This window comes from Pleurodeles waltl, chromosome 2_1, assembly GCF_031143425.1.
Source record: "Pleurodeles waltl isolate 20211129_DDA chromosome 2_1, aPleWal1.hap1.20221129, whole genome shotgun sequence".
NCBI lineage: Eukaryota > Metazoa > Chordata > Amphibia > Caudata > Salamandridae > Pleurodeles > Pleurodeles waltl.
In genome coordinates this window covers 714,511,506-714,531,251 of record NC_090438.1, presented here as the reverse complement: position 1 = coordinate 714,531,251, position 19,746 = coordinate 714,511,506, and the positions used below count along the sequence as shown (strand labels likewise).

Genomic DNA, 19,746 nt, shown 5'->3' with positions numbered 1-19,746 from the left:
TATTAAATTCTTGGCAATGTGTTCTAAAACATGACGGTTAACCATCCCAAGTAGGTTAAAAATGCATTTCCTGTTAACATTGGTCTTTTGTCATAGAAAACCTTAACAGTCATTTGTGACACTTCATTCCCTTCATCTACAAATGATACTAGGATATGTAGAATCTCAGAGCTAGCACGTTGATAAATGCTCCAGTCCATTACCCTATGACCAGTATAGCACTACAACCATGAGCTTTTTTCCTAAGTTGTTGGTGCTTTCAGATTATCTCACTGCTTTTGTTAGAGGTTTGTTGTACACAGTCATAACTGATCTTGTATCGTTCGAACGTTTGAAATTTGTGTTTTATGTCTTTCTGCTCTATTCAAGGTGTGACCCTAATTTCGCTGGCCCTCTGTGCAGATGCTATTATTGGAAATGTCCAGGAAAAGGCAATGAAGTTGCACAATGGGTCCAATTCTGAAATGGTAAATACTTCTATTCATTTTACTTTTTATTTTAGTGGTGTTGGGAGTTCCTGTGTTGAGGCTAGGTGCTCTTTGCTTTAGAAAGAAGATAATTTTCAGGTCACTTCCACTGTCCGTGGGCATTAATTAGTTACTACAGTAAGTCTCCACCTTACAAGAGATAAAACACCAGTAAGTCACCCAAACAAGGCCTGAAATCACACTTTTAGACGAATAATAACAGTAATGTAACTTTTATTCTTCAAGTCCGTTGCGGCTATTGTGATAAAATGTGTGCTTCTCAATTATAATTTACTCCTTTCATACATTTACTTCATGCAGAAATAGGAAAGAAATTAATGTCTAAGAGCTTAAATATGAGTTTGGCAGACCGGATACAATACCACAAGTGTGTAGCAGTCCCCTGTCGGTCAAACTGACTGTCCACAAACTTTACTGCGAATCGAGCAGCCCTGTTTCAAACGGCAATGCCTATGCTGGCTCTGCTTTTGTAAACCAACAGACAACAGCCTGAAGCAGTTCGGTGGTCAATATATGGTGTGATGTGTTTTGGGGGACCACCAGGGAAATCATTGTGATCCTGAAGAGTTCTTGTGGAAGCATGACCTTCCATTCCGTGCTACCTCTATAGGAAAAGGGACCTGACAATGTCCTACCTGAGAAGCAATGTGTCCAGACATTGACACTCTTTGCCGTTGGATAGTAATACAGCATCCACATTTCGGTATTAGAAAAATATAAATATACGCTCAGTCTGCCATAATGACCATTCTGCACAAAGTAGGAGACTGGAGGCGAAGCTACCGTTGCCATTTCTGAAAGAGGAAACCAGTGTCCTGGAAGAGGAAACACATGTCCCAAGAGCAAACAAAGAAACTAATAACTAAAGTAACAACCTATTTATTTGAGAAGGACCAACAAAATAAATCCAGGTTCTAAACATTGCTGTTGCCAAACATGCTGAGTGCCTGCTGACCTTGTGGTCTTAGCATTTCTGAACATGTATAACCAGTCTGTCTATCCAGAGCCAGGCAGGAAGAGCTTTACCTCCAGTAAAAGGCAAACTATTGTTTCAGTGTTGTTGGTAGGAGGTAAGAGCTTGATTGACAGTGCTAACGTGGGATGGCTGCTGTTTCATCAGAAGTTGCTCATACGAATAGAAGTGGATTAGCCTCGTAGTAAAGAGGGAAAGAGCACAACTCCCCTTGAAAATAAACTTAAAACAAGTGTAATCCCCACAATTACGATACAAGGCGTGGAAAGATCTATATCACAAACATTGGTATTAACATAATAAAACCCTTATACTCAGTATCAAAACTGGCTTTGTGCCTGCTTTGCATGTGGCATTTAGTGTCTCTGGAAATGCATAATCACTGTACCTCACCAGAGCCTGGAGAAAGTAACTGAGACTCCTAGGAAGGGGTATCAGTTCGGGGATAGGACGTGAGAGCATGCTTAAAAGTTAAAGTATGGGATGGTGGCTGCGGCTCAGTAAAGGGATAACAGGCTTATTAAGAGCTGTAGTTTTATTGTGGCTTCTTCACAACAGCTATTCCAATTAGTACCGTGGTTGAAAATGGTACAGTAGCAAAATCACCTTTCAAAATAAGTCCAAAACAAGCCTGGCCCAAATCAGGATAGACTTAGATTGAAAAAAATATATATTGTTAACGTGAAGCATGTACACAGATTTCTGTTTGTGTTGAAAGAATTCTTGTATACAATCGATATACAAGACAACTAATTGAATGTGCAATGATAATGTAAAATACTCACTCATGCATCCCATTTTAGCCAAATGCACACACTCAAGTAAGCAATATAATGGCCAGTGGACTGAAATACTCGTGAGCTAATCCAAGAGGTGACTGACAATATATCAGGCTAATGGCCAAAATAACCAGTGGCTGAAGCAGGCGTATCCAAAGCCCCTTTCTGGACGAGTATATATTGAATAGAAATTGGTCTCCCTTACACATCAGACCTAAAAATGATACCATGGATTGTTAATTTCATATAGCGCAAAAGAGGACTGAAATCTACAAAAATGGGCAGTCATTGCAAATACGGTGCTCTGTTCGCTGATGAAGCCTCTGCTCTTTTCACTTGATCTATGTAAAAAGGCAATATATAGTACAGGAAATAAACTCCAAAATATAGTTTGACAAAATCTTGACCTCTCATAAATAATCTCCAGCCAACAATTATGACCTTATTTAAGTCCTAAATCAGGCCAAATTTAGGGCCTGGTTTAGATCTAGGCAGGTGGAATACTCTGTCACAAACATGATGCATATCCAGTCCCCCTGTATTATGATCTCAATAGGATACAATGGGATCGTAATACGGCGGACAGGATATCCGCCACGTGTCTGACAGAGTATTCCTCTCAGTCAGATCTAAATTCCCACATATTTTAGTACTAGGTTAATTGACTGTTCTTAATCATTTTGTCACACATATTAGGGTAAGTGTTTCATGCTGGTTTGAAGGTTCAGTTCGGAGTTCTTCTAAGGAGATACTTATGCAACCTCAATATTTTGGACGTCTTTGTTTTGGATCATATTTAAACAAAATATATTGTTGAAGTCCATGTTTCCACATACTGCTGTCTCAAATTGCAGTTTATCATTCTTCCTAGAAATAGAGAGCAACTGCTTGACTGGGAGAATGAACGAATAACACATTGATAGATGGTGCTGGAAGGGAAAGGGTGAAGGCAGGCAAAAAGGCTTTAGTTATGGCTTGAGGGAAGCTAAAGTAAGAGCCAATTAGGATACAGCAGTTTAATCATAATTAATATTCAATGTTTATATACCTGGCTAAACCACAAATAGTTTTTTGTAGTTCAGACTTTTTCCTTTTGACAACATTTTCCTTTTGATAACATCGAAGATGTTGGTGTTAACCTTTCTATCTTCTTTTGGTATTAAGATCATTTCTTCAGGAATGTGTTGTCCAGCTCAGTCAGTAAAAGTACTTGTAAGAGAATACCCTACTCTGCAGGACTTTAACCGAGGATCTGGAACGGCATCCCACTATGCACCAGAACCACCCCATTCCTATTAAAATTTAGAAAAGATCTGAAGGCACACCTCTTTAAAAACAATACATCTTAAAGCAGTAGCAGTTCCCTTTCCCTCTGAGATCCCTTCTTCCTCTTCAGTTAACCACGCCCTTTGACCCTGTACTGCACCAAGCAGCCTTTCAGCTATGCTGGTCCTATACAAAGACTAGATACCTACCGGACTGGCTTTCTCTCCTGACACTTCCACTGAACTGAACCAAAGTAGAGTTGCCCAAATATATGGTATATCTAAAACGATGCCACATGAGGCTTTAGACCCAAGACACATAGAGCACAATTCACAAACATTTGGAGGATTGGTCAGAACTCTTCGGATCAAAGATACACAAAGGTATTCCAGAGCTTTTGACTCGGTGGTGAGTCACAGTATCTGCATATCATAGGTTTCCAGGCATATTCCTCCTCAAACTTAACTCTTGAGGTTACAATCTTCAGGGCAAAGAGCAGCTGATATCATCTTTTGCACAGAAAGTTTGTTTGATGTTTCTTCCTCTCCATTTGAAAATATTTTTAGTTTTAGTCCCCCTTCCACTGCACCCTAACGAAATGTAGACCTGCCCTTTCTCTTTCCAACAATAGAAATAGACGTACTACTTCCTTTAGGGTGCATAGTTGAGATGTTATCCAGGAACACCACGCAAAATGTGTAATAGCCCCTAGTTTACGGATGTTCCATGTTTTCCATCATCATCCCTGAAAATCAGCCTTTAACGGTTTTATCTGTAAATTTAGTACTGTGTAAAATGTTGTATTAGCGAATATTTAAGTTTTGCTAATTTTTATCTGCAGATCTACATATCCGCTAATCCAGACTCACTGAATTAGGAGCTTATTAGGCAGGACGTATGATTTGTTTTTGCACATCTATGTTCAACTGACATGCAAAAAACGCTATGCAAATGAGAGACTCATATTAAAGAAGAAAAACGCCTTCTCAAAATATTTGTGTTCGAGTTGCCCCCAGGCGTCAGAGGTGTAGCTGCGTATTGTGAATTGTTTCAAATTATACATTTGTCGTGGGAAAAAAGAGGCCGTTCTCGGAGACTTTCTTGTGTTTGTTTTACAGTCTGTATTCATTCTGCGGTTAAAATATGACAAAATGCAGTTGAGCTGTTCATTTACAGATAAATAATTACAGCAATCAGGTACTTTAACTACAAATTATGCTGGCACCAGTCGTTTCGAAATGCCCTTTAAGTATCCATATTAAACTAATCAATAGTGGACATGTCAGCATCTAGTATAGTACTCCACAAAGATCATTTGGCCACATTCTACCTAAGGCAGTTTTCCAGATGACTATTATTTTTGTTTAAACTTACCCTAAGCCTCCCACAGAAAGACCATTGAAGCATGGCCAGCTAATGCTTGGCTTATTTTTGTCTTCCTAGAAATGTGTATTCATATTCTAACGATTCTGGATATTAAAAATATCTATAATCCAAAAGAACAGTTCATTTTTTCAGGCACATGGCATAAGAGTGCATTCAGGATCAGTAATCACGAGGGGACGCATAAAGAGTGAGAAATAGACGCAGCTGCACATATCTTCTATTTTACCAGTTTTCAGTTTTCCAAGGTTGGCACCGTCATAGAGAGCATAACATGTTGAGCCATGTAGTAATTGTGGCAACAGAGGATTCTGTGAAGAAGCTTTTGAACATGCTTGGGGTGCACAATTCGGCTGTCCATTTGGTTTGTTTTGTTGCTAGCAGGTTGCTAAAGCATACTTCAGGTTGAGTGGTGGCAGTCACAACATATGGCATGGGGAAGTTGGTGTTTCTTTCCTTTACAAGGAGGTGCAATGCAGGATAATCAACATTATCAACTTAAAAAAAATATTCCGGCGAGGAGTTGCAGAGTTCTGGAGTGTGTTTGCTGCTTGTGAAGGTGCAGCCTGGGTTGCAGGGCTCCGTGATTATTTTGAGGAGCCCTTTATTAGGACGTGTTGCGTTACATTGTGAAGATACAGTGACATTGCTTGGCTACATTGTATTTCCTGATTTTAGTTTTTTGAAGTTTTACATCAGAATTTAACCATCTCAGCTGTCAACAATGGCCTGTGCTGTCATATTTTGAGTGAGCCACTGCGTTGATGGCCTCTGATTGAAGGAATTGCTGTATGAACATGCTGGGTTCTGAAGCAGGGCAGCAATAAGCTTGGGTCCAAGTTCCTTGAGGGTCAGCTATGCATGCTAGTATTAGTACCTGCCTGTGGCTGGAATCACCATGGGAAGAATGAGATTGGTGATCCAGGTAATGGTTGTTTCCTCTGAAAGAGGATGATCTCTTTATACAGGTGTGTCTTTAGCTTGTTCCTGATCAGGGTTTGTGAGGCCCTAATATATACAGGAGTGCTGTTTCAGATCCTGGGTGTATTGATAGAGAAGGTCTGTGTCTGCTGTCTAGTCTAACCAATGCCATTTACTTTTGATCTTCTGCTTCTGATCCATGAGAGTTGCTTATAGATATTTTCATTAAATGAAACACATTTTCCGGGAATAGATTATGTTTCAAAACATTTAGCCGGCACCTCCTAAATGTATCACAATGTGTTTCTACTTGATTCTACTAACCATACATTGAATGTATACTTTACTCTTGTTCTTTAGTCATACTCCATCAGTTGAGTTCTAAGCTTATGCTTTGGCTCAATGAAAAAGAACATTTGATACAAAACACAAATTAAATACCACAGATAATCTATTAATTTGGAATAAAAGTAAATGTCTGTTATGAAGTTGATTTTGACACATGTAAGGTCTGAAAATCGCAGTTCGCTGTATCTGCTCAATCCGCAACCCTCTGGCCGACTGCTCTAAGCTAGTGAATAGTGGGCAGAGAGCCCTCCACACCCTATCACAGCCAGCAGATGATGAAGAGCTGAGATGCTTCTGTTAATCAGTCCATTTCTCCAAATGGTCAGTTGCCACACAAGGCCTGTAAACAGCATCACCAGTGTATCAGTTTGCCAGCAGCTTGCATCTGAGCCTACAAGCAGCCAGGCATCCGAGGGACATTGTGTACAGAAAGTAAGGGCTACGGTAGGATATTGCATTTCACTCATGGTCCCATCCAGGGTGTATTAAGGGCCCTTCATTGCATCTCCTTCATAGCATGGTAAGAAGGCACTCAGCAGGTTTGCATCTCCTGCTATCCTTGTTCTATTAATAGTTGCATATAAATAAGATTATGTACCTGTATTCCAAGGTCACAGACTAGAGGAGATTTGTTGAGAAGATCTGACTTATGAGCACTTACTACATTGCTTCCACTTCCATTTTTTAATTTTTTAGTCTGTAATTTTCAAGAATTTGTCAGTCACCTTAAGTATATTTGTAATGTTTTTGTTGATCATGTGCCAGGAAAATTCCATGTTGGTAGGCTGTACGGCATCATTATAATTTATGCAGGAATAGTGGTTATATATTTTAATAGCTATTCTGTAAGGACTGCACAAAATAGTTGACAAAGCTGGCACCCTTATCTTTTTTTCCCTTCTGTCTTAACTTGGCCCAGAAAAGCATTTGCAAATATTAGATCACTCTGAGAACCCTGGAACAGGAAGTTAAATAACCTCAAGAATCAGATTTAGAAAATGCATACCCTGTAAAAATTTTTTGAAGTATTACCAGTTCACCAGGTCAAAAGCTTTCTTCTTGTCAAAAAAACAGATTGGCTGCAATTCTTTCTGCCTTTATGCATAATCCACTACCTCACATAAATAGTGAATATTAAAGACCAAATATTAGCTAGTAATAGAACCTATCTCTTTTAAGTGTATTAGCCTGTGGACTGTACCAGTCAGGCAAGATTTTATGAAGTTCTCATTATCAACATTCAAGAAGGTGATTGGGTTATGGGATTCTCAAACCTATAGGTCTTTTCCAGGTTGAGAAAGGTTGCCTGCTTTACTCTTCTAACTGAGGGCATAGGTTTGCCAACATAAACTAAAACATTAGGGGCCAGATATAGGATCCTGCAATTTGCGAGTCGCAATGCAGGAGGCAGGATGGTGCCCCTGACACCATCTGTGAGTCGCAAGGGGGTCGCAAAGGCCCACCTCATTAATATTAATGAGGTGGGTCGCAATTTGCGACCCCCTTGCGAGTCGCAGCACTCACAGGGATGGTGGCCTGCTGAAGACAGTAGACCACCATGTCTGTGACTGCTTTTAAATAAGGCAGTTTTTTTTTTGTAATGCAGCCCGTTTTCCTTAAAGGAAAACGAGATGCATTACAAAATGAAAAAATGAAACGTGTAAAAAAAAAAATGTTTTCAAGGACATTCCGCAAATGGGTTATCACCAGTGTGACACTGGTAGTAAAAGTTTGCAGTCACAAAGAAATCCTACATCGCGCTGCGACTTGCAGATAGGAAGGGGAACACCCCTTCCTATTTGCGACTCGCAGTCTCATTTTGCGAGTCGGTAACGAGGTTACCGACTCGCAAAATGGGAATGGGCATCGCAATGTGGGTTTTGCGCTTCGCAAACAGCGATTTTCACTGTTTGCGACACGTAGAAGCCTTGCTACATCTGGCCCTAAGTACCTTTTTCAATTGAGTTACTCGTATCTCAGTAAAATGTTTCTGTATCTCACGTGGAACCTTTGTAGATGGTAAATATTTTACTGTATTCCCCTTTTTTCCTCAGTAAAAATGTTAAGTAATATTGATTGTTCTTTTGGAGTTCGTTTATTTAGATGTGCCCGGCTCAGAAGCTCTGCTATATCAATCTAATGGAGTCTGCTTTTTATGATCAAGGTCTTTTTGAAGACCGTTTGGAAGTTTACTAATGCTTTTTAAATTCTGATTTACAATATTTCTCCCCTCACAGTATATAGACCATTGTTTCTGTAGAGGAATATGTTCCCGGAGTTGGCTAGCGATCAGCTGACTAATGTAAGACTGGACAGTTACAGCTAAGTCTCTAAAAGTTAACGTTTGGAAGACTGGAACTCGAGGTTCCACTCCAAGTTCTTTGCAGTGGAAAAGAAGAAAGGAGGTCATTGTACCATTCTGAAACTCCAATGTTCAACCTCCTCCAGATGGTCACATTAGACTCATACTGTTATCCTTTGTATGGGAATGTGTGTAGAGCACATGCTCATATGTACTGTATCTGTCCCTTATGTTTGCAGTAATGGGCAACCAATTCCATTATTTGGTGCTCACCTAAGTTTTTTGAGTCTGTTGCCCCATGTCTTACCCAAGGTGGTTACTGACCCTTCTTTTTTTATAACTTGGATGTTCAGTGAACATAATGCATTCCTTTCTTCCCTCACAGAGATTATTTTTTCACAGGAGTGGTTTGGACACCCAGCTAAGTTGATCCTTCTCCCTTCCGTGGAGGCTGGTGGCCCTTCATCAAAAAAGTATCCAGATTTTCCTGCTGACTTACTTCATGAAGCTGAAAATGCTGATTACCAAGATCCCACAAGTTTTCCTCTGAAAGTACTTGCATTTCAATGTCAGAAAAGATATGTTGCAATATCCTATTGTCCTGAGAGACCATAGTTTCTCCTTCCCTGCTGCACTACTTAATCATGCGTCTTTCACTAGTTACCTTGTAATGTACCTGAGACACCATGGATTGCATCCTAGTACATGATTTATGTGCTCTGTCAAGCTTCCTTCTCCATATCAACCTTCTGTCCCTAAGGAAATCAAGTTTCTCTTCATAGACAATGCTACTGCCACGTTCAACATAAAAAAGCATAGTGGTGCTAATTTTGACAATCTCTGAAATTTGGCTGGGGTACCTCAGAATTTGTGACTCTCAAAAGCATGTTTAGCTAGCTATCTTAAGGCTCAAGCAAATTTCCTTAGCAGTATGTCCCTTGGTACTCAAGAGCAGGGCCTGAACACCTTTAATTTGATTGTTAGTGTATTCTCTCAAAAGTTGTTGAGGATAGGCAGGGCATCTCGTCACTAAGGATGCTTTCCGTGCTGCACTGGTTAGGCCTCCCACTCTGACTTTCTGCTCCTCCCTCTGATTCCCAGAGCAGCCTCCAAATCAGATTGTTCCGTGGATTCTTTGTTTCTTGCTAACCCAATGTTAGGCAGGTTGTTTTTGTTTTTTTGATATGATACACTGGTGTTGGCTGATCCAATTCCACCTTGTTACTGGTTGGAAATGTTATCTTAAAATGAAACCCTGATTCTATATCCCATCTGTATTTTCTCAGCTTGGCAACCTGGTTCCGTTCCTCCTATGAGTCCTGCTTTTGTTGCCTCTTTGAGTTGTTTTTTGATAGTCTGACTATAATACAGATTGCAACAGGACTTACTCTAAATTTTAACACAAGAACAGTTGGCGGAGCCTTTTCCACTAGGCTTTGGCGAATGGCTCTAATCAAATGTCTCTCAAATGATTTGCTTTCCTTCTTCTTCCAACTGACTAGATTAGCAAGCCAACCTGAGTCTTGCAGGTCCTACTTGTTCGTAGTAGGGGGCACAGAAACAGGTCTGCAGGTCCTACTTGATAGCAACAGGTGTCATAGAAATAGAGTGTATTTTCAAGGAATGTTGAATTGACTTTCAAAGTCCTTTCCTCCTTTCCCTTGTGTTGTGTTTTCTTTTCTGCCTAGGTATTTGTATGTTACCTTCCTTTGACGTCATACATATGTAAGTTAAAAGTATATAATTGAGGGCGTATTCTTTTATAACTGTCTGGTTAGTGATATTTTTTTGTATGAACTTGAATGTATAATTTTGATTCCCCTCATAAAAATAAAGTTTCAAATAATGTGAATATATGTGAACATGTAGAGGCAGACATATACAAATACACTTAGACACATTAGCTTGTCACAACATCCTCCTTCCTCAGCTGACTGATTTTACCAGTCCTGTCTGCTGCAAGATTGCTCTCTTCAACTTTTAAACTTTGGTGTTCTTTCGATGATGAGGAATTCCATGGTGGTTCTTGGCCACTGTGTCCCCCTCTTTTCCTGACCTGGGCTCAAGCAGAGCCAGTGCCAGTATTAGAGTGTGAGAGGAACACTGCAGGCCCCACTAGTCCACATTGGGCACTTAACCTCTTATCCTCTTGACAGACCTCTCCAATCCACCCCTTGACCACTCTTTGCCATGCAGGTGAAAGCCGATTTGCAAAGTTCATGATGGGCTTAGACAGAGTTGCTTTAGAAAAGACAGCCAAGCAGCATTCCAGATCTGATTTTTTTTGTGTCCCTGAGTTGCCCTGGGCTATACACAAAGCACTCTGAAACCTGTGGTTTGCAGCAATGCGTGACTAGCCCTAATACCTTCTTCTTTAGTAGGCCTTTCGCTGGAAGTACCACACAAACACGCAGTTTGTGCTGAGCAGTTGTGTTGATTGAATAGGTTTAATTGCTCTCTAGTGCTGTCAAGGTCATTTGGAAACCTGCACTAATGCACCAGCCACCAATTGTAGCCAATGGGCCGTTATTAGTTTTTATTGTGTGTCAATACATAAAGTGTGCGTTTCAGAAGTCCCATGAATCTGTTTCCAGAGTTCTTGCCTGTAGGAAGCAGGAATTTTTGTGGGTGCAACTATAATGATTAAAACTATTTAACACATTTAGGCCCTCATTACGACTTCGGCAGTCTTTTTACAAGACCGCCAAAGCCGCTGCTGCCGACAGACCGTCAGTGTTGGTGGTCAAAAGACGGCCATATTTGTAGTTACTTTGGATTTCTGTTTACGATGGAGGAAGAGAGGCGGTTCCACCGCCACGCCAACAGGACTCTGCCCGACATAAAACAATGCCTAATACAGCGTGGCGTTGTCCTTTACGGGGATGCAGTGCTGGCGGTGGCAGACACTATGACCCATCCCCTCCCGGACAACCACCTTGCCGAAACAGATAAGTGGACCATCCAAATGCCAAAAGGGGGTGGGGAGGTGTTGTGTGCATGTGTGTGGGTGTATGTGTAGCAATATGCGTGTACGTGAGTGCATGTGTGTATGTATGTGTGTGTGGAGGGTTGTGTTTCCAAATGGAAAGGGGAGAGGGGTGTCGGGGTGCGAGTGCTTATATGTAAAGGGGTGGAGGTATTTGTCTGAGCATGTGTATGTGTTCGAGTGGGGATGTATGCGTGCGTTTGGGGGGTATCTGCATGTATGCGGTGAGGAAGGGGTGTCGGGGTGTGAGTGAGTATGTGTGTATATTGGGATGCAGGAGAGTGGGAGTGTGTGCAAGTGTGCAGATGAGGGGTGTCTGTGTGCAAGTGTGCAGATTAGGGGTTTGTACAAGAGGCAAATGAGCGGATTGTACAAGTTTGCGGATGAGGGGGATGTGTTTGTATGTATGCAGAGGGGGAGTGTGAATCTATGCGAGTGTGGAGGGGTTTAGGGTGTGCATGAATGCAGTGGGTGGACGTGTGGGGGTGCATGTGCAGGCGACAGGAATGGGGATTACTGTCACCGGGTGCCTTACCTCCAGGGTTTTTGTGGCAGGGCGACCGCCACGAAAAAGCCTGCGATTTGCTGCCTCCTAATATGGCTGGCAGCCTTAGTCCTGTCGCCGGTCCAACCGACCAGCGAGACAGGCGGCTTTGTGACGGTTTGGCTTCAGCCAAACTCACAACTCATAATGCAGCGGTCTTTATGGCTGGTCCACAGTGGTTAGACTGCCACCACAAGTTTGGTGGTCTCATGAGAGGCAAACTCGTAATGAGGGCTTTAGTTTTGTGATCTTTCTATTTTCATAGGCAAGTTATGTAGCCATAGGTGTCTTGTTCACTTACAATTCTTTGTGCCAAGCCACATGTCTTAGAGCCAAAAGTGCTACAAGATTATCCATTTTTGTGAAGTGCATTTCCTGCCTTCAGCTAATAAAAATGACCAGCAGCCTAAATTTATTGCCGGTGGGCACCTTTGGAAATTATATTCTTAAATCTCCAGCCCCTAGATTTCTATTATTCTACAAGTTGTTCTTTATACTTTCAACAAGCCCATTACCAACCATTGCAATAACCCGCAAAACATTTTTTTGTATAACTGAAGAACTTTATTTGTACTATTATCACTTTTGCTTTGACAATTTGTGGCGACCAGGAAAAGGCAAGGCACGCTTAATGGCAGGATAATAACAGTGGGCAAACCTTTTTAAATGATTGGTCAGAGCCAAAGTAAAGTCTGATAATTCTTCTCCCTACCTTCATAACAGCGTTTCCTTTAGCTATATACAATGCCTTATTCAGCTGTATACAAGTGGTCGAAGGACTACCTTCCTTAGATTATGGATGCCGTTCCAGGTTCTGACAATCAAGACTCTTACATCTACAAGGAGAGTCCATAATACTAAGAAGGCATATACTCTGGGGATAGTTAACCCTTTGTCCATTAATTTTGAATCATGAAGTACACATATGATTGAAGTACAAATGTCTTGCTTGAAAAATGCATCTACAATTAATGCTTTGGTAAGAGGCCCTCTGAGCCACATCAGATGCCTTCAGTGTATTGTGAGTATTGGGTAAGTACACATTCTAAGAGTGAAGAATCCACCCTAATATCCTAGAGACAGATCAAAAACTTTAATATCAAAGCATCATCATTTTCATGTTTGAGTCTTTTTAACTTACGAGCTGATATATAATTTTTAACATCTGCTATATTTTACAATATGTATTTTATTTATTGCAGGTTTTGTACTCTTACTCTATAGGTTTTGTTTATATTTTGTTTGGACTAGCGACCACAAGTGGATTAAGCCCAGCTGCAGCTTTCTGTTCAAAGGTAAATATTCCTGTAAGATTGTCTGGTGCTTTAGGGTTGAGCATAACATAATTTAAATTACTTGTTTCTTGATTTTGATAATTGACATCACACACCACAAAACATGTGTCCTCATGGCACAGAGGGCCATCCCATTATAGAATATTAAGCACTAGGAAGGCGGCTCTGTATTGAACCCATACAAAAATGTATTTGTAGTGCCCTTTTTGACAGGATGATAGGCTGGTCGAAAAGGGAAATATTCATTGGAAAGTGTTGTATATGAATAAGGCATACTCTGAAAAACTATAGGTAAGGTAACTTGTAAAGGTAGCAAAACGAATGGTCGGAAGGTTAGGAACTGCGAAGTGAGAAGAAAATCTGGGCATGTATTGATAAGTCCTTTCAGTTGGGATATGATGGAATTAAAGCACTTCTACATTGCACGTTAAACACAGTGTACAAATTTACATAGCATACTGGATAAAAGTTGTAACGTAATGGGTAAGTTACAGCTATACAGGTGAGTAACCTATAATTTATCCTAAATTCACCTTAATTTTCGTTGGGACACATAATGTAACCATTCTGAACAAACCTTCAGGAAAGCCCTAATAATCAGCTGATTTGTGGTTCATCACAAAATCTGCACAGCGTGACCTTGAACATTCATATGAAGCTCCCCACTTTCCTTGGGTACATTTATTAGCGCCACCAACCTTTTTCATTTAGCCACCAGCCTTTCTCATTTACTCATTTTTATGTGATACTTGTGTGTAAACTACGCCTGAGTAGCTTAGATGTTTTTGAATCCACAATTTTTGTTTCTATCTCTCTAAATTATGTTACACTTGTAAATTAAAAACTATTCTTAGAATAATGTACTCTTCATTAAAAAAGATTTTTGTACTGGATGCAACGTTTTGGAGACAACTCTTCATCTTTCTGGAAAATTAAGGCATAAACATGTTTAAAACATATTTTCTTTGGCATTTCTTTAATTCAGCCTTTTCTTCTCACGATAAAAGATAGTGTTGTGTACAGTATACATATGTATTAACTTGACAAAGTCAGATTTTGCCAAATGGCGTGAATTTTATCTGCAAAACCTGTTGATTTAAAAAAATATATATTGTGGCATGACAACCCTGCTTTTTAATGTTAAAAACGACTTGCTATATCGGATGTGATTTTTTTTTTTTTCTGTTTTTTTTTATCAGAAAAATGTTATTTGTTTTTTTTCAGCATCCAGTTCAAACATATGGATATGCATTCTTCTTCTCACTCACTGGGTACTTTGGAATATCTTTCGTTCTAGCCTTAATTAAAATATTTGGCGCGCTCATTGCCGTAACAGGTAAGAGGGCATTCCATTAACTAAGTTTTGTCATATAAAAAGGACCGTTTTAAGAATTCTTCCATCAACATAAGTGGCATATTTGTTGATTATCACTCCATTCACATAGAAGTTATACCTGTATTTGTTTTCCACTGTGGGAATAAAAAATGTTCAATAAACAAAGTACAGTTTGAATAAAAAATGGATAAACAGGAATAATGAGAAGGACTTGTTAACGTGAAGTTACAAACTGTGTCAACAAAAATGACTTAAATTGACATTTAAAAAAATAAATTGGATCTATGAAGGACCACATAACACACCGAAAAAAACATAAAATGTTTGGTTCATGCTCAGTGTATTTACAAGCATAGAGCTTAAGTTGTTCACCTGACATTTCTTTTCAGTTCCTTTTTAGGTCTGGCTTGACAGAGCAGCTGTCGCCTTACATTGTTATTAACACAAAAAGAGGTTTCAGAAATACTACTGAGAGAGGAATTTTGGCTACGCCCACAAGCTGGTTTTATTGAGTACAACATTTGATTGGGCAGAAGCTGTGTGTTTTTGGTGAAAAAGCACTCTTGTGTTGCACCTTTTGGGAAAGCTTTACACCAGGACTATATTGGTTATGATGGCAATCAATGATCAGAGCTATAGGCCTGGTCTATATATTGTGAAAAATTATTATAAAAGCATAATGCCAGACTTATTTTTTGTGAAAAGCATATGTGAATGTCAATACATATTTAATGGTGGATTGGTATTATTCTGCATTAGAGCCTGAAGAGAGCTATTTTATTAAATGCAATTGCACAGATTACCAAAGAAGATGGGGGTTTGGATGTTGGTTACCCATTCTCCCAAACCCTGGGGGTGGAAGATTTGCACTGTGATAACTTGTTTGGCGCTCTTAGGAGAGAAGTTATTTTGCCAGATGTAATTCCTATAAATGTGTAATTACACAGCTGTATGCCTAATGATTACACTCAATACAGTGTTGTAGTTTGACTCTTGCTCTAGGCAAGACTGCTGGTTTAAGGATGACAGTACGTATGTTTTTAGGTGACTATGCCAGTCCTACAACAAGTTGCAACTATTGTCCCAACCCTCCCGGCTCACAAGCAGCACCTCACCAAAAACCCAAACAGTAAAAGGTGATTTGTGGCAGCCTTTACGCATGGACTCAAGAGTGCGACATCTCAGGGAGTGTTGTGGTTAAACAAAGATGACCCCTTTCTCACATGAACAACATGTCTCAATCAAACACAGGCACTGAAGGAGATGCAGTAAAGGTTTCTATGGGTTTTATTAACAAAACCGCAATCTACGATAAGTTGCATGGGCTGCAATGATAAGGATAATGAATAATGCAAGAAACAGAATTGTGAACACGAGAGTCATTAATACAAAGACGCCCACCATCTTGCAATAACATAAAATGACATGAGATATGAAATATGTCCTAATACCCTAGCATGATGAACCTAATCTCTAACCTAGGGAGAGCTAGGTATGTTAAACCCAATCTGCCAATGCCATGTCCATGAGAAGAGCCCCCCAACCCTTGTTACCTTAGAATGAGGTCTCTAGCGCATACTCCGTAGGAACACAAAGACTGGGTCAGCATCAAGGCGATGTGCAGCATGGATAGCATTGATGGCATCTGGTCAGAATCCCTATATCTGTCTATGTGAAGTGCATTTTTACAGATTTGCTTGGACCCCTGACATAGGCTTGTTCCCAAACAATAGATAACAAGACATGCTTGGGGTGGCATTACATAAACAATTCCCTCGAAAGCACAAAGTGGGAAAGTACCTAATGTGAATACCTACATCTTATCTATCTATGGCGCTGATAGTGACGCCTTAGCAGAGTAGCACTGATAGCACAAAACTAAACCATCGTCCTGACTAAAAACAATGCAGCCATCTTGGAATTATACATTTAAATAATTGTGCTAAAACAGAGCAAGCTAAGTAGGGTAAAAGTCACTGGGTGAAGGGGCACAGGTCTGCAAGCCAGAAGGTTAAGCTAACTCCTGCTTCCCATTAAAACAAGATAGGAGTCACTACAACAGTATGCCTGAGTTGGTTATGTTGCCAAGCCACTGAGGAAGGATGTATCCCTGATTGATTCACTAGGGAAATTTATGTTTAGTGCCATTGGCCTGATCTGTTTATTATGAACATTATGGCAAAAGCAGTAGGCCTGGCTTATTTATTGTGAAAAACAATCATAAAGTCAGTAGGTATTTAACAGTAGATTGTTACCTTACACAACATACTTCAAATTGTTTTTTTCTTTTTTTTACATGAAATCTCATAGATTACCATCGTAGGCAATGGCTTTGATGCTGGGATCGCAAGCTGAGTAGTTTATGGACTTGCTTCACAAGTGCAGCCACAATAAATACATCAGCTTGTAATAAGTTTATACTTAGAAATGGATTGTTCCCTATTAAACTTCTACAAGAAAAGGGGGAGATCAATAAAGCAGTAAGGACTATAAATGAAAATAACAATGACAGTGAGCTGCTTTGTGTTATCAAGGGCCTGAAAATAAAATACGAAAAGGTAGTTTGGCTGGCAAAGCATGATGCAGCAGAGAAGAAATAGATTGAGGCATTTGATGTTTGGATTGTAACAAGACTTGTTTGTTTTGGTCCTTTGTCCTGCACTTTGATAAAAAAAAATAATAGGAGTACAAACACAATTAATTGCATTTCCACAGAGATAATATTGTGTCCTTGTACATCACAAATGATGCCACTGTTGTGATTGAAGAGGCGAAGGCAAGTGGGGTTGTCACTAGGCATAATTAGTGGTTGTATGACAGAGCCACCCATGCCAGAACAACGCATGCCTTAACAATGCGGTCAGACCCACGGTTGCGTCTTTTCCACCCATGCCTTTACCACGCATGCCCTACAACAATTTTCGCTGTAAAAGCATGCTTAGTACAGCTCCCCCTTAACCTACAAAAATGACCCCAACCCGCAAAACCTTCCCCCAAACCTAATAACTAAACTACCCTGACTCCCCCACCCACTCTAAGCCCTAATAAAAACCTACCTGACTCCCCCGCCCCGCCCCCAAAAACTAAACTACTCCACACCGCCACCCGCCTTGACCACTAAAACCTTCAACCACCCCTAATAAGTAAACTATCCCAACCCCAACACCCACCCTAAGCCCTAAAAAATAAACTACCCTGACCCCCTTCACTCCCACCCCTAACAAATAAACTACCATGACCCCACCCACTTACCCACCCTAAGCCCTAACTTCACTCCCACTGCTAAAAACTACCCCAGTCCCTGCCCCAGTCCCACTTACATCACCGCATCCTCTCCCAATCCACTAGACTGCTCTGTCTTTTTCTGTGGCTTAACCACGCACATGCGTAGTTTGGCACATGCATCGTTAAGGCAGAGAAAAAGGCATGTGTTGTTCCAGCAAGCATTGTTCTGCTTGTGTAGGAAACGTCTGCGTTATTTGCAATTCATTGTTTAAGACGTTTCCAACAATTAGTTTATAATACATTTTATTTTTTTTCATTCTTACTGGAGGGTGATGTTTGGTCATCTCATGTATAACCTGGAAACGTCCACAGATGTCTTTCTTGATAAATAAATTACTTCTGATTCCAAGCAGAAGGCAAAATGTGATTGCTAGTATTCTACTGCATTTTACAATGATTGGAGTTGGTTTGTCCCCTGGTTAGGGCATATTTACTTGAATCTATATGTGACACAGCAAGATCTATATTGCCCCAAAAATAATTATGTGATAGCAACTCCTGGACACAGAGTAAAATGTCTTGGCCTGCTTTTCTAAGTTGTATTGTCTTGAATAAGCTTTATTTTGCCTTACACGTTGTTTATATGATGCAAGACATTTTTCACTATCAACTAGTTGTGACTTATGTGAGGTGACTTTTTCACCTAAAACATATTTGCTTGTCAGAGATCCATTTAAGTTCTGCTATCACTTTTTGTCATAAACTTGAATAAAAGGAGCATTGAATCTTCCCCTTTTGCCATTGGTTGCTTTGGATTAGCCCTCCCCCTCAGCCATTGCTTGTTTGAAGTATCTTTCACATTTTTTGTCAGCCCTTGTGCATATTGCATAGGTTTACATTTTGCAGGAGTTAATGGTGTCTCCCCACTATTAGCACCATCACTTGTTTATGTAGTTGGTACAAGGTGGTGCAGTGTCTCATGGTCTAACTTAAAGGGTCTGCAGGTATTGAGGAACAGAAAGCATGAAGTTTGACTCTGCTTTCAGACTCAGAAAACAAAACCTGGGAGAATACATAAAATCATAATGAAATAATCGCTGCCCAGCTGGTTTGAAGATCATTCACAAGAAAGTAGCTTATGGTGGCAAAACATACAACATGAACAAAAAAATAATAAAGAAACAGCTCAACATTTATTTTAATCGAAATAAGCATCAACAGAATTATTGGGAAGCTATCAGAGTACCAATCCTGTATCAGGAGAATCTTTGTTTCTACGCATATTTTGTTTAAAGAAATAAGAACCAGGGCTCCTTTTAAGATGGTAGCTTAGTGAACAATTTGTTTCCTTCTTGGACTGGGGCTTCCTCACTTGTACATTGCTAAGAGATTTTGACCAGCTATCCCTCTCTCTCTCTCTCTCTGACTGTGCTGCCCTTGAATTTGGAGTAGGTGATAGAACAGTAGCTGGTGGGGAAGCAGTGATGTAGGCTCTATTTTCTCTCCTAACTTTTCTGACTTATTCCTAGGTGGATAGCCGAGATCCAAGGTGTTGGGGACTCCTTGTGCCCCACTTATGCTTCTGCTGCTCTTGTTTCCCCCGAGTACCCACCTCCTGTCACGTCCCTTGCTTTTATGGGCAATGTGCATCAACTATGGCATATGCAGGCTCTACTCCTGACAACTTGCTTGTGGGCACCCAGTTTATAGGTAATTTACAGAAGAAAGGGCTCTCATCATACTTAATTCATCATACATAAGTGCTTTTCAAGGCAGTGCCCCCACTTGCATATTCTCACTCTGGTTTGGTTGCAAGGACTGGCATTTGGCCAAGTCCTAGGCTGAGATTCCTTGTAGTCAAAACTCATTCCACAGAGCTTCAGGGGAGGGGAGGTAGGTG

General features: G+C 40.3%; 1 protein-coding gene across 3 annotated transcripts in view; it reads left to right on the top strand.

Annotated features, from left to right (window-relative positions):
- Nucleotides 1–19,746, top strand: part of SLC35B3 (solute carrier family 35 member B3) — a 292,399-nt gene that overhangs the window by 202,527 nt on the left and 70,126 nt on the right. For all 3 annotated transcript variants that reach the window (XM_069217185.1, XM_069217176.1, XM_069217194.1), the window contains 3 exons: nt 370–467; nt 13,193–13,285; nt 14,510–14,621. In XM_069217185.1, the coding sequence (XP_069073286.1) occupies nt 370–467; nt 13,193–13,285; nt 14,510–14,621 (303 nt within the window). The remainder of the gene's footprint in view (nt 1–369; nt 468–13,192; nt 13,286–14,509; nt 14,622–19,746) is intronic.